This window comes from Urocampus carinirostris, chromosome 8 (assembly GCF_059441175.1).
Source record: "Urocampus carinirostris isolate Australia breed hairy pipefish chromosome 8, RoL_Ucar_1.0, whole genome shotgun sequence".
In the NCBI taxonomy this organism is placed as follows: domain Eukaryota; kingdom Metazoa; phylum Chordata; class Actinopteri; order Syngnathiformes; family Syngnathidae; genus Urocampus; species Urocampus carinirostris.
In genome coordinates, this window is record NC_142356.1 from 20,556,893 (window position 1) to 20,570,823 (window position 13,931).

General features: G+C 38.8%; 1 protein-coding gene across 1 annotated transcript; it reads right to left on the reverse strand.

The window, feature by feature from the left end:
* Window positions 1-923: 923 nt before the first annotated feature.
* gpr108 (G protein-coupled receptor 108) lies at window positions 924-13,412 on the reverse strand. Its single transcript, XM_088341929.1, has 18 exons — window positions 13,031-13,412; window positions 10,411-10,530; window positions 10,209-10,259; window positions 9,475-9,566; window positions 9,290-9,369; window positions 9,044-9,222; window positions 8,909-8,971; window positions 8,731-8,832; window positions 8,524-8,657; window positions 8,366-8,441; window positions 5,960-6,033; window positions 5,761-5,878; window positions 5,550-5,680; window positions 3,331-3,374; window positions 3,203-3,252; window positions 3,050-3,133; window positions 2,852-2,973; window positions 924-1,894 (listed from the first exon to the last, which is right to left on the reverse strand). The coding sequence occupies exons 1-18, from the start codon at window positions 13,124-13,126 to the stop codon at window positions 1,807-1,809; spliced, it is 1,704 nt and encodes a 567-aa protein (XP_088198055.1). The 5' UTR covers window positions 13,127-13,412; the 3' UTR covers window positions 924-1,806.
* Window positions 13,413-13,931: the final 519 nt, after the last annotated feature.

Sequence of the window (13,931 nt, forward strand, 5' to 3'; positions counted from 1 at the left end):
AACTGGGTGATCTGTCCAAAATATGTAGGGTAGTTTCAACTGCAGTTTACACTCACAGCGTTACACCAACAGACCCCATTTTAGCTGTTTCTAATAATACATCCAACGGCGCTGTTTTCGGCCAGATTGCGAGGCAGATGACAGCTTCACCCCTTTTTGTATCACACACAATGCATAGCACGGTGGCGACTTCACCATCACAACCAACTCAACGTGCATAGGATCGATGAGAACCAAAACTAACTAACTATTTGTTCTAGAGTGTTTTATTTTTATTGCGCTGCTGTTGGGTCGGTAAGTGAAGTTTATAAGTAACTGCGTCTGCCTTACTTGCACTTTCTTTGAGTATATCACTGCGCTCCATTAGCATATGACAAAAACTAAAACAAGCCAAGGTGGTTTTGCGGAATAAAGTTAAACTTGAAAATTATGGAATAAATAGGATATGCAATTCGTGATCCACTATATCAAATTTATGAAACTCGTGATATAATTTAAATGTGTTCCTCACAAGAAGTGGAAATAACACCATGAATTTGATATCTCTCACAAATCTGAAACTTCCTCATTGATCACCAACATTTTGCATACCTTCTTACAAGCTTATTAGCACCTTTGGAGACCTTGAATATAACTCTGTTTATAATGAGACCCTTTTTCTACTGTCTTTTGAGGTAATTTTGCATAGTAAGAAAGAAATGATCCAACTTTGCTATCAGATCCCTCGCTGTTGTTTTGGACGCTCTATTTGCTCCGCGTGTGATACATGAATACCCTAACTATTGTGGGTGTGGCTTAGCACTCTGTCAGATCTATGAATCCTTTATGTAGAAACTCATTAACACTATATGACTGCTGTTGAGACACTATGTTGAAATTGAAACAATCCTTTGGGTTGACCACCGCTTTTGTGACAACAAAGATAGGTACGCCCAAAACACCAGTTTATTATTAACAAGTCACAAAGATTCAAAAAATAATAATAATAATAGGAAACTCAAGTGAAATGTATTCCTATTTTCCCGAAAAGTCCACACTCGTGCACCGGAGCACGTGTATTGTCATTTAAGAAGATATCAGATTTACACGAACATCGTCTCTGAGCAAATGAAAGCATACACAAGTCTTTCTTCAGCAAGGGCTCTCTGGATCTCAAATATTTACACTCTCTACACACCTATCCATAGCAGTAATTTGTCAACAATGTTCATAAAATAGGCTTTATATTAGAGTAGTGGGCTACAAAACAAAAGCATAGAGAAGCTAAGTTCTGGTCGTGTTTCAGAGTTCAAATAAAAACAAGCGAAAACCAAAATGGTGATCTAGCTTGTGATGAAATATTTTGTCTCACCATGACGTAATACTGAAATCGACCAAGATGCAAATATGGAATACCGGTATATAACCTCAAATGTTCCAAAATGAACATGGTGGTTTTGGCTGCTCAGTGAGCCCTGTATGTTACAATTGACTTGGAAGGGTGTAACCTGAGCATGTCAAAAAGGGAAGGGGGGGTCTTCTTGCATTCTCAGGACCTGCACACACACACACCATAAAGGAAGGCTGATGCACAAGTACTGCGTTAAATAGAAATACGCACATCCAAAAAAGCTAAAATGGTCTTTGGAGACAACAAGCTCTGGCCGCTCATCTGTCTGTTTGTCCCAAAACAAAAAGAAGTCTGTTTGCATAGGAGCGTCTGAAAAAGGGCTGGCGGTGCCAGCGCTGGGAGAAGAAGCCATGGTCCGTGTGGGTGCCAGCAGTTCACATGACATTCTTCTCCAATAAATTCCCCAACAGCCCTGCTCACAAGGTGGCCTCCTTCTGCCGCTCGCGCCCATTGGACGTCTTCTTGACTTTGGAAATTCCCTCCAGGGCGCCCGATTCTGTCACGCTGCGTAAACAGGAAAATCAATTCAGACACGTTTGGGCTGTCAATTAGAGCTGGAACGATTAGTCTATGTTGTTGACAAAAATCTCTAATAGAAATAGCTGAAAATTAAATTATTTGTCGACCATTGTCACCACCCAACGTATTCCAGCAGAGAGGCATCTCTACTTGAAAATAATATACGCTGGGTCCTGCATGCAGATTAGCCAATGTCTGTCTTGAGCAGTAACAAACATACAGAACTGGCGCATCAACATCAACTATGCGTACCAAAACGTCTAAAGTTTCGATACGCAGACAGTTGAACAGAACAGAGCCGATTAACATTATAGTAACATTCAAGCCAATTCAGTTTTGATGACATGAATGGACAATTTCTACGCATATGTTTAGCTATAAAAGAGAGCTTGGGCTTCATGCCAAACTGTGTTTGGCAAACATATTTAAAATGAAATGCATGGAGTCCATAGAACAAATATCAGTTTTTAAAAAGTTAGAAATGACAAATGTCAATTGTTAAAACAGCTTGATTTCAAACTGTGGCGAATCCTTAAGTTCTTTTGTTACACACTTTGCAGTTGACCACTGAATGTACTTCACTATTTACTGCTCTAATACAGATATCAAGTCTGTTCTTGGTTTACAGCGATAAAAATGTTTACTTAATTTCAATGTATTATTTTTTTTGCCTGTCCCTAATAATGGCCAGTTTTATTTCTGATTTTGTCTCTACTGACCGAGCACAGCGCCTAAGTGGTTTTAGAATGTTATTTAATTTTTGTTATCCTTTTCCACCAAATAAAATCTAATTGAATATTAATAATTATCTGATTAATCGCCAAATCGTTTCAATGGCCATTAGTTGCAGCCCTGTTGTCAATTCAAAAGAAAAGTTTGGCTTGCATAAGAAACGCCTTGATTCTGTTTACTTTTTAATGCGTTAAGCAAACACAAGCTTACATTTCATCCATTTCTTCGTCTTCTTCGTCCTGGGGCAGCTGGAGATACGGATTGTTGGATGCGGGCCGAAATTTGTAGCCCGTCAAAACAAAGAATATCAGAGTGGACACCTCCACCAGAAACTGAGGGGTAAGATGATAAAGATAAAGGTCAATAACTCAACTGTTTTAGCTGACAGCATTTTGTTTTGAAGCTTACGTCATAGAACCACTGCCACTGGAAGGGCATTGTGACCTTCAGTAGGATGGCGATGATCCTCGTGAAGTAGATGTAGCACACAATCTGAAAAAGTAAACAAACCATTAAGGGACCAGGAAATGACAAAAGAAAGATCATGAAATAAGATCGTACCATGACGTAGTAGTGACGGAAGAGCTTGAGCTTTTCCAAATTCATGGCAGCTGGATAATAAACAAAACAATTAATTAGCTGATTGTAATTTTCATTAATCTTTTGACAGACTAATTTTAGACATTCACCTTTTCCGTCTGTGCTTGAAGCCTCCTGAAGGTGCCGAATGGACCTAGAAAATTAATGTATGGTCTTAGTATTTTCATAACAGGTATCATCTGTCATCATTGATTCAGATAAACTTTCCATTTTCTCAAACCATGTAGAACTGAATTAGAATGAACACTAGGGCTGCAGCGATTAATCGACGTAGTTGAGAAAAATCGATAATAGAAATAGTTGACAATGAATTCCATTGTCTGCTATTGTCGCCACACACTTACATAGTTATAATTTCTGTTGAGAGTCATGTGCAATGGCATTACTTTCGAGCGGTAACATACAGAAAAACAGCGTCACCATCAAGAGCGCGTTAAAAAACCTTTAAAGTTTGGGAGCATTTCAGCCTAGATACTGCCAATAAAAAGACTACCGTATTTTCACGACCACATGGCGCATCGTGTTGGTTCTATGTCTGTATTAAAAACGTACATACAGTGCACCTGATTCTTGGGTGCAGTTGCCCTAGGCTACAGCTGCCTTATAACAACCCAGACAAGCATACAAGTGTGCGTATTTAAAAATACAACGGGAGAAAATCCGAGTTTGCAGGTTTCCGCCAGGATTTTTCCATTCTATGTTTAGACTTTTAAAAGACTACATCCAATGAAATTCAAGACCTATCTCACACCTGTTCTGGCATACAGACGAGGGAGGCAAGCGCCTAGTCGTGACAGACTTCGGCGCCCTTACACTACCTGGCAGCGACGACGGGGATTTTAAAGCCTTGCTCCGCGTCGAAGGAGCAGGGAAGGTAGTGTGTACTCGGCCGGTGAGATTTGATTTGCAAGGGCGGCCGGGACGCGTCGGCACCGAAAGAGGACTGGCCCCCGGCTGCGGCCAAGCTGGACTACACATTGCATTTATTTGTCTGAGATCGCTAAAGTCCGTAGAAAATGAAAAACAATTTTACGACACAACGTTCCATTTTTTGTTAGTTTACTTATTATACAGTTATTTGCTCTACCATGCATATTAAACAGGGGAAAATAAGACATTTTAGAGTTAATTTTAAGACTTGCTAACATTAAGACTTTTCAAGGCCTTAATTTGAGGTTATCAAATTTAAGACTTTTTCAAGTTTGGTTGTAGCTTATTTAAGTATGGATTACAAATCACTGCAATCCCTGTTACTTAAGTTGCTGTTTATGTTAGTGCATCGACCCTTTAAGAAAAAGGGAGGTGACTGGTGGGGAAGTTGGGCCCTGTGAGTCAGTCTATAAGTAGCATGAATGACCATTAGCTGTGCTAACAGTAGCTCTTGTGGAATGTGCTTTTAACACTTGTAATTTGTTTGTTAAATCAGCGATCTCCCAACTCACAGCTCAGGGATATAGTTTGAGACCCCCGTCCTAACATGAAAGTGAAAGGCACAGTTGGTATTATTTGACCACTATATGTTGCTGTGTTCAGTTGTGCAGCCGAAAACAATAGCTACAAAATCAAAAAGAAGAATACCAACATCTGAGACTCAGCGACCAAACTGCACTATTTTTCTACTCATTTCTTTCCCCAAACTTTTGAGAAAAAAGCAAGGGAAAAAAGGAGGGAAAATAATAAGAAAGAAACATAAAGGAAGAAAGAGGGAAGGAAAGATAAGGAAAAATGAAATAGAAAAGGAAAATAAAAAAAGATTTTTTTTCTTTTTTGCATAGGGAATTTTGTGGAAAACCCAAATTGGCCCAGCCTCAACCAGACCTTAGGTCTGGCGGCCGCCAAGTCAACTGAGTTTACTTGATTTTAAAACATTGTTTTGTATCCCCGTGCCTAATTCCTTTCAGATATAGCATTTTAATTGAGTTTTTGTACGGATTTGCACTTTGTTCAATAAAATATGTAGTTTTCATTGTACCTATGTGTTGTTATTGTTATTATTTGCCACATAAGAAACCAACTTCAAGTTAAACTTAAGAAAAAAAAAAAGTAATAATTATTTGATTATTCGACTAATCATTTAAAGTCAATGACGAGTCGACTATTAAAATAGTTAGTTGGAGCCCTAACGGACGCTAGTTTCTTGCGAATGGTGGAATACAAAGTTAATCCATAACTAATGAAAATGTTACACCTGAAAAACAAATAACTCCCCAATGAGTACAACCCACATATTCCAACAGCGATAACAGGCAAACAAATGCTGCTGCATGATGCATTAAATTATTTTAGATGCATGACGCTGATGACTGACCAGACGACAGGAAAGAGGATGGCGCCGCAGCAGATGAGGTCAACAAGGAAAAGAATCTCCCTCCACAAGGGGTACTCGCTTGAGCCTTCCTCTGTGGATTCGATGATTATATAGGCCACGTTGGATAGGCACTGCAGACGTCAACATGCAAAAAGGTCACAAAGACAGCAGCAACGAAAAAGATCCAAAGACCTCACAAGACAGGTTTCACCTGTAGGGGGATCACGATCATAAAGATTTTCTTCTCCTTATCAGAAAGGATGTATTTGACAAAAGCCCAACCGGTGCCAATCAAAGCCAGTGTGATGAAGAGCAGCGCCCCCTTGAGCCTGGGAGAAGTGGTGAGGAGAACGCGTTAATAGACCAAGACACACTCGGGGTAGGTCAAATTTGAAGTAAGTCATCCTCACAGATGAGTGATGTAATACATGACCGCCCAGCCTTCGATGGGGTGCCCCTCGGTGTTAATGAAGTGATAGTTGATCTGCAAGACAACAAGAATTGTATGACCACAAAAATGAAAAAGGATGCAAATCACTTTTTAGTTTGACTTAGTTCCTGTTTTCAGATTCACTTTATTGTCATTCGTGTACACGTCTATACAGAACGAGATGTCACTCCATCTGACCCGCACAGTTTCTTTGAACGTCAGCCGGGATAGATAAGATTAACCGTGTCTTCGTCAGAATTTTAGCGGTTCGATGCCACTTCCAGTTGTTAAATGGTCAAGTTTATTGTCCAGAGAGCGAACGTTGGAGAGGAAAATGGATGGGAGAGGCAATGCAGATAAATCAATTAAATGATTGAATGAATTAAAATGATTTGATTATACTGTTACACGGACAGACTGAGGAGATTGTTTCTTCCTCATACCATGAGGCTCTTTAACTCCACTTGGGGGAGTAAAAAGCCCACATTAAACCCCACCCCCACATTTGCATATTACCCTATTTTTATTACAGTGTGTATTTTATGTAGCACTATTTAAATACTCTATATCAACACGTTATATTGGGTATTTATGTATTCTATTTCTTTTATTTTATGATTATTTTATTTTCAACACAAGGATACTGCTGGAAGTGTGAATTTCCCTACGGGGACGAATAAAGTATGTATCTATTCCATACCTGTCTCCTTATACGTTTTCCCTGTATTTTATACGTCTTTGATCATTTCATAATCTGGACACTGTATAAGAATTTTTGTACATGATTTTTTTAAATTGTTTGTTAGACCCATCGATCTTGTCTTGCCCATTTTGGCTCTAATGTCTATTGTCAATCTAGATTGCTATTACTATCACGACCCATAAGCAAATGTTATCCCCAATCAACCCTTTTTTTTTATATACTTTTTTCACATGTTTTCCTTTGCCTTCCTCAGTAATTCCGACAGTGAGTTTTCAGCCATGTGAGGGGGGTACATAGAGTAAAGAAGACAATGGGAACTGATTGTGATTTGCAACAAAGACTATCTATTGCGACAGTTTCTGTTGGAGAATAAAATCATCTGTAGATCAGATGAAGTCTGCAAAATCCTTCAATTTTACGTAAAACAAGCAAGACTAAATTTACTCCAAGTGGAAAAAGAACTAAAAAGGATACTGAAAGAATGATTTGTTTACACAAATTTCCTTGGGTCTGTCTTGCTGTGAGTAAATAGGTGCTGCTCGGTTTTCATAAAGTTTAATTAATAAGGGGAGCGATTGGCTAAGCTTGGCAGGTATTTTATTGTAGTATATGAAGTAATTTTAAAGATCCTAGTTATTTTGGGTCCTTGACACTCAGATACAAATTGTTAGTAGGCAGAGTTGGGTAGGGTCACTTTAACTGGATTACTTACTTTTGGATTCCTCCAATACCAAATATGCTAATAAAAGAGAAAAGAAACTAAATATTAATAAAATTACAAAATTTTGTGCAGGCTTGGGGAGTAACGGAATACATGGAACGGCAAAAATGATGTTGGCAAGCTGTTTGGATTTATTTTCACTTTGTTTCTGTCACATTTTATGTAAGTTTTGCCGGAGATCAAAGCCAGGAGACAAAGCTTACCACGTGTTGTGAGTCATAATTTTATTCATATTTAGTTACTTTTGTCTTTTATTAGCATATTTGGTATTGGAGTAATCCAAAAGTAATTGAAAGTAATCCAGTTAAAGTAACCCTACCCAACCCTGTTAGTAGGTAGGTGCGGTGGAATTGCTTTTGAACTCAATTGAGTTTTGTTAACCTATACTTATTGAAAAAAGCAATTCTACTTTTTAAGAACACCGCAAACGACGCACCCCACCTTTAAAGAAAAGCATCAATAGATTTTGTCTAAAGCAGTCTTTCAAGTCTATATACATATTGCGCCTTCCATACCGTGTGCCTATAATAATAATAATAATAATAATTTCCTTGTATTGTCATTCTGTGTAACAATGTACACAGAACGAAATGTCGATTGCATCTGACCCGATGCAGCCGCAGCCAAGAGAGGGCGCCGCCGACCACTTTTTAAGTCTTAGGAATGACTCGGCCGGGGCGCGAACCCGAACCTCCCAGTCTCAAAGCGGGCGCCTTACCATCTAGGCTACTGAGCTGGTACAGTACAGTACAAAAAAAATAAAAACATTTTGAATTCCTAGTACTTTTAATTGATAGGTTTATAAAGAAACCTCATTTTCAATAATCATTAAGTAACCAGATAGTGTTTGTTTAAAATATTTACTTTTTATTAACTGTAAATGACCATGAAAATTCCGTTTTGGGGTAAAGCTGTTTTGTTAATAAATATCCAGTAGTCACATTACGGTTATTTGGACTCACGCTGTGAAAAACTAGCGAGGTTGACTTGGTGAACGCCAACGCCGCCATCAGCCAGTGGATCTTGAATACACTGTACCTGCAGATGCAACAGAGTCAACATTGGTGCCCACTCCGACCAAATTTACTTGAGGAACGTGCATGCGCTTGCATTCCTGCACCTGTGCTTCATCAGTGTGTACACCCACACCATGGCGGCGGCAAAAAAAACTGCAGCCATTGCGATGTAGAGGCGGGATAGCGGGATTTCGGCTGCTGACAAGAAGCCACTGGGGTTCTTCTCAGTCATCTCCAGCTGATAGGTCAAAGTGGTTAGAATGGATCGTAGGTGTGATGTCAGGCGTCACATGAGACAAGAGTAAACTCACGGTGAAGGAGTATGGTCGATTGATACCAGGCTCCATGTTCTGGCAATAGTAGAAGTTTAAGTTATAAAGACCTTCAGACAGCAGGCCCATACGCAGCTGGAACTGCAGAAGGGGAGGAGGAAATTAGAACCAAACAAATGCTAGCGTCGTTTGACATTGTGTTCGAAAAAAATCTCACATTGAAGCTGTAGGTGTCGTTTACGGTCTCCAAAGCTAACATCAGCTGTTTCGTGGACGCTAACTAAATACAAACAATCGTCAAAAAAATATTCAAAATGACATAGCAGAAGAAAAATAAATAGACAAACATCACCTCAAATTCAGTTGTGGTCTTTTCGGCCGTCATATATTTCTTAGTCTGATCCACAGGCACCTCATTTGTTTTCATACTCCCCACATCCGGAGGAGTGACAGTCACCTTTTTGTCATCTTTGCCCGGGTCCTCCGGCTTAGTCCGTATCTCTTCAGAAGCCTGTCGCCTGACCCTTTGACCTGGATTACCCCACGATCGCATTTTGGATTAGGCTAAAATTTAACTCATTCTGTAAATTACACTGACCTTTGTCTTTGGTCTGCACATTAGTCTTCTGTGTGCCGGTCAATTTGCTGTCTTGATCTCCAAGGACATGTACGTTAACACTATACAGTGAGAGCAAAAACAAAATGAGTTACCCAATTCAATAAAAAAAACTTTACAAAAAACAAAAACAAAAAAACAACGGGGAAAAAAACACCCACACTAACCTTTGGTTGCTGATGTTGATAAGAAAGAGGATAAGAGGTTCATTGTTAGTTACTTTCGTGAGTGTGAGAGGGCAAGTCTCTGTCTCCTCGGCCTTGTAAAGGGGAATGGGGTGCATGTAAACAAATGAGTCACTGTTAGAAAAGGCTTTAAAATGGATGCAAATGAACTATGCTCAGAACACATTGTAACATATTTATAAAAAGAAAAATTAAATTTCTCTTTGAAGAATCACTGAAATGAACTGTAACATTACTCAGGTTGCTCTGTACTGCAAGACAATCTTTGGCCAAAAACTTCATCGTTATCAAAGGCAATAAAGACCATTTTTATTCTAATTACTTGTGTGATGGATCAGTTTTAAAATGCATTTTCCTGTATTGAGCACGTCTTCAAATTATGTTTCAGAGTTATATTAATATAAAGATGCCATGGTCATCATAACAATATCAGTTTATTCATATTCTACTGTTTTCTTTCTATTTGTTCATGAATAAACCAATAACTGTTGTACAGTTGGTCTTAAAAACGTCAAAATTTGAATAAATCATGTTCCTCAGCTTGCTAAAAAAAAAAGAATAAATTTTGCCCTGTCTAAGAATAATGAAGCTATTGCTTCTCCACATGGTAATATCTATATACCTCTAGATTTTTTTCTCCTGTTGCTTGAATCATTTACAAATATAACAATCAGCCCAAAATATCTGATCAGCCCTAATTTAGGTCAAGTACTCACAGTGTAAGACAAAACTCCACTCACACGGGCCCTAGAGAGGCTGAACCCAACCTGAAAGAGAGCATAGGGTTAAATAATCACATGGATGAAGATAGAGCATTGAACATGTGATCACTCCTTCCCAACACAAAGGGAACATGTTAAACGAAGCTTTACGCTGAGATCGGTTAAAGACAGCCTAATGTGAATGGAAGCTTCTTACCGGGTGCACCTTGTAGTCTACCAACTGCTGAGGGATGCGCAGAGAGTGGAGCTTCACATCCAGAGTACCATTAGCATAGAAGCCAAAAGTGTTGAGGTGGACGAAAAAGCGAGTTTCGTTCTTGTATGTGGCGAAACACAAAAACAAACAAAAAAAGGCCAATCAATGGTGAGACAAAAGCAGAATGTACGTATAAATGACCCTTGTGATATAACATTGTTCAAGTGAAACAATAAATAATACACAAGTTTATCCCCTAACAATTCACAAATGGTGTATAGTTTTTACTTGAGATAATCTTCAAGACACTGAGCACCTAATGCTCCCGAAAACAGGTAGGCGGCTTGAATGGCTGATGCCTGTGTGCGTGCGTGTGCTTTAGTGGGTAAGTGTGAAGCACATTGTAAAGCGCTTTGGGAGTTCTTCAGTGACTTGAAAAGAGCAATATAAATGCAGAAATGCAGACCATTTACCATTTTACGCAAAAAAAAAATATCTCTAACAAGACTCCTGCTCGGATCTTTGTAAAACATAATTTTCTACACTAGAATTTGTTCAATAGTCAAGTCAAGTCATTTTTATTTGTATAGCCTTTAATCACAAAAAGTCTCAAAGGACTTCACAGGAAGTCAAGTCATTTTTATTTGTAGAATAAATAATAAAATAAAATGGTATCCTGTGCTTGAATCACTAGTAGGATTAAATTGTTTTCCTCAAAAGACAAACATTTTTACGGTTTTGATGATTTTCCACCCTTGTTGCCTGGAAATCTTTGATTTGATTTCACACCAAATTATGACCTGAACCTTTAAATAAAAAAATACACCCAACAAAGATTTACCGTTGATGGCGAATACCATGTATCGTTATTAAACTAATGACCTTTGTTTAAAGCAGTTATTCAACCAGTGTTTTAGGGCACACTTGTGTCTAGTGAAAAAAAAATTCTATTGTTCAGTATTTTTTGCGCTCTTCCTTCAGTGATGAGACGAGTAACTAACGTTCAGTCATATTAGTAGGTTGTAAAAGATGACTGTTTTGCTCATACAATAGAGGGGAAAATATGAAATAACTTATTTGGTTTAATTAAGATGTTTAATATTTCACAGCAAAAAAAACAAAAAAAAACGAAAACAGCCCCAGTTAATATAGAGCAATAAACTTTGCAGATTGGTAAAAATCATGTTTTGCATCACTGGCAGATCATTTTTGCTCATTTAAAAATGTAGTAAAACTTGAAAATCAGGTAAGAAATATTGTAAAATCCAAAATGACTGCAATATTAAACAACCAAAATTATTAACTTAAACTACCTCCAGCGCGACAGTGTAACTTTATACTGTTAATCTAGGCATCATAACTTTTATTGAAAAAACAAAGACAAAAAACCCCCCACAAAACTGGCGCCAGTAGTTAATTTTTCAACAATTTTAAAGGGGCGGCGTGCCTTGAGATTCTTTTAAATAATAAAGTCGGTCTTGACAAAAGGGTTGAGAAAGGGTTTAAAAGTATTGGCATTATCAGTAGCTCATATGGGTTCAATTGATGTATTGCAGTTTACTTTTGGCAGTTTCACTACTTCACAGATTTTAATTTTCTTTTGCGTTCTGATTGGATGAACAGTTGCTCGGCTCCTTTCTCATAACTGCCTTTACATCAATTACGTTATGATATAGGTTGTACCCAAACTTGACGAACCCACGCGGTACCAAATGTTCCTTTTCAATGTAGTTTCTCTAAAAGCCATCATGTCAACAAAACTCTGAACACACAAAAGCTACAAAAGGCAGAGGAAGATGCCTTCTATTGTCAATAAAGTTGGACTTCTCAAAATGCCGAAGGTAAGTAAAAGCATTTTTATGCCACATATGTGTTTACCCAATAAGGTCCCCATGACTCATTGCCTCCCTGCTTGGCGCTCAGCATTAAGGGTTGGATTTGGTCACCTAATGACTAAAATGGCTGCGCCCAGTTTGGCTGCGGCTGCATCGGCTCGCTACAGTTTAACTGTACGGGTCAGGTGTATCAACATTTTGTTCTGTGTGCATTGTTACAAAGAATGACAATAAAAGTAAATTCTATTCTAATTCTATTCTATGATGGCAACACAATATAATCAGAAGAAAGAATATAGTTCTGAAATAATTTCCAATGCTCTAATGCAATACAGTATAGCAGCAAGATTATTTTAATTATATTACAGTTTGATTGTACTGAAAGTATTTAAAAGAAAATGGTTGCTAAAGTACAGTACTTTTATTTGTTTAACAAATGTTTCAGCCAGCATATAGGGTTTGTTAAAATTGGTTTTAAAATATAATAGAGTTCCTAATTCGTGGGTTTTGACTATCGCGGGTCCTTTGTGGGAAGGAACCCCCGCGAAAAACGAGGGATTACTGTGGTGCAGTATCGCTGCTTAAGTGTCGAAACCTCAACATTGTGGAAGGAAAACACGCAGTACCATACGTTCCTTGATAACACGTCACTAAGTGAACTTAATTGAGAGTTAAGTGTGAATATAGACATGAAAACATAGCTACTTAACCGGCTTCCCTTCTCTAGAGCCCTGCTAGCTGTTCATGCTAATACAGCCGTGGTTCGCTGCGGTTTGCTAACTTACCTTCAGGGTGAGTTTGTGTATTCTTGCTTTACTTCCATCCAGAAGAAAAACGAGCAGGAGAACAGCCACGACGGTAGCTCGTTGCGCCGCGGCCATATTCCCAGACAACAAGCAGGTACGCTACGAGCCCGAACGATGGATGGTGCGGCTGGTAGCCCCCCTGCCCGGTTGCTAACGGTCTCACCTAACACCGGGGTCGACAAGATGTTACAGTAGCCGTTAAATTTCGTGTCGTCGAGTCAAAGTACCACCGGTGGATTGATTTGGTGCGCTTTCATGTCATCGACAAAACAACCGTAACGTTCTCCTAGCATTTAGCTCAAGTCGCTTCCTGGTGTTTAGCTCGTTCTACGCTAAACGCGCATCAAGGAAGGGCGGTGACGTCATCATCAGTCGTCACGCTCGCGACACGATAAACGGCCAAAACAAGCCACAGACAACAGTTGGTGTAAAATGGTCAAATGCACGTTTTATTTCGCATTGCGGTAATTCTTTCTTATTGAGGGAGTGTTTTATTTTTTTCTACATTCAGCAGTGTAATCAAATTTGAACCAGTTGGGCCTGTTTGGGTCATGTGACTCGCAGTTTGACTGGCATCAATTTCCGGCTCCACGTCTCCCTTGTTGCAATGGCTGATGACATCACCACGATGACACGTGGAACCTCCCAAATATTTCCATACAAACATTTTCTATTAGGAATAATGTACAGTACCATACCTGTCACTTTATAGCACCCCTCCTCTGTATTTCTTTTTTATCAAATTGTGAATGACGCGTAACAATAAATCTGTTTTGGCCATTTTCGGCTCCAATCCGGATAGTCTCGATCTCTGGTAGCAGACGACAACGTCATCGTAGATTGCTTTTTTCTTGAATTGAATTTTTCTTGCTATGCGAAA

What these genes read in the sequence shown, in the direction of transcription:
- gpr108 (XM_088341929.1), bottom strand. Translation starts at nt 13,126, where the DNA reads ATGGCCGCGGCGCAACGAGCTACCGTCGTGGCTGTTCTCCTGCTCGTT. An exon ending in ACGACACCTACAGCTTCAAT is followed by an intron (nt 8,833 to 8,908) that starts GTGAGATTTTTT and finishes CCCCTTCTGCAG; the next exon opens with TTCCAGCTGCGTATGGGCCT. An exon ending in TGATCGTGATCCCCCTACAG is followed by an intron (nt 5,681 to 5,760) that starts GTGAAACCTGTC and finishes TGACGTCTGCAG; the next exon opens with TGCCTATCCAACGTGGCCTA.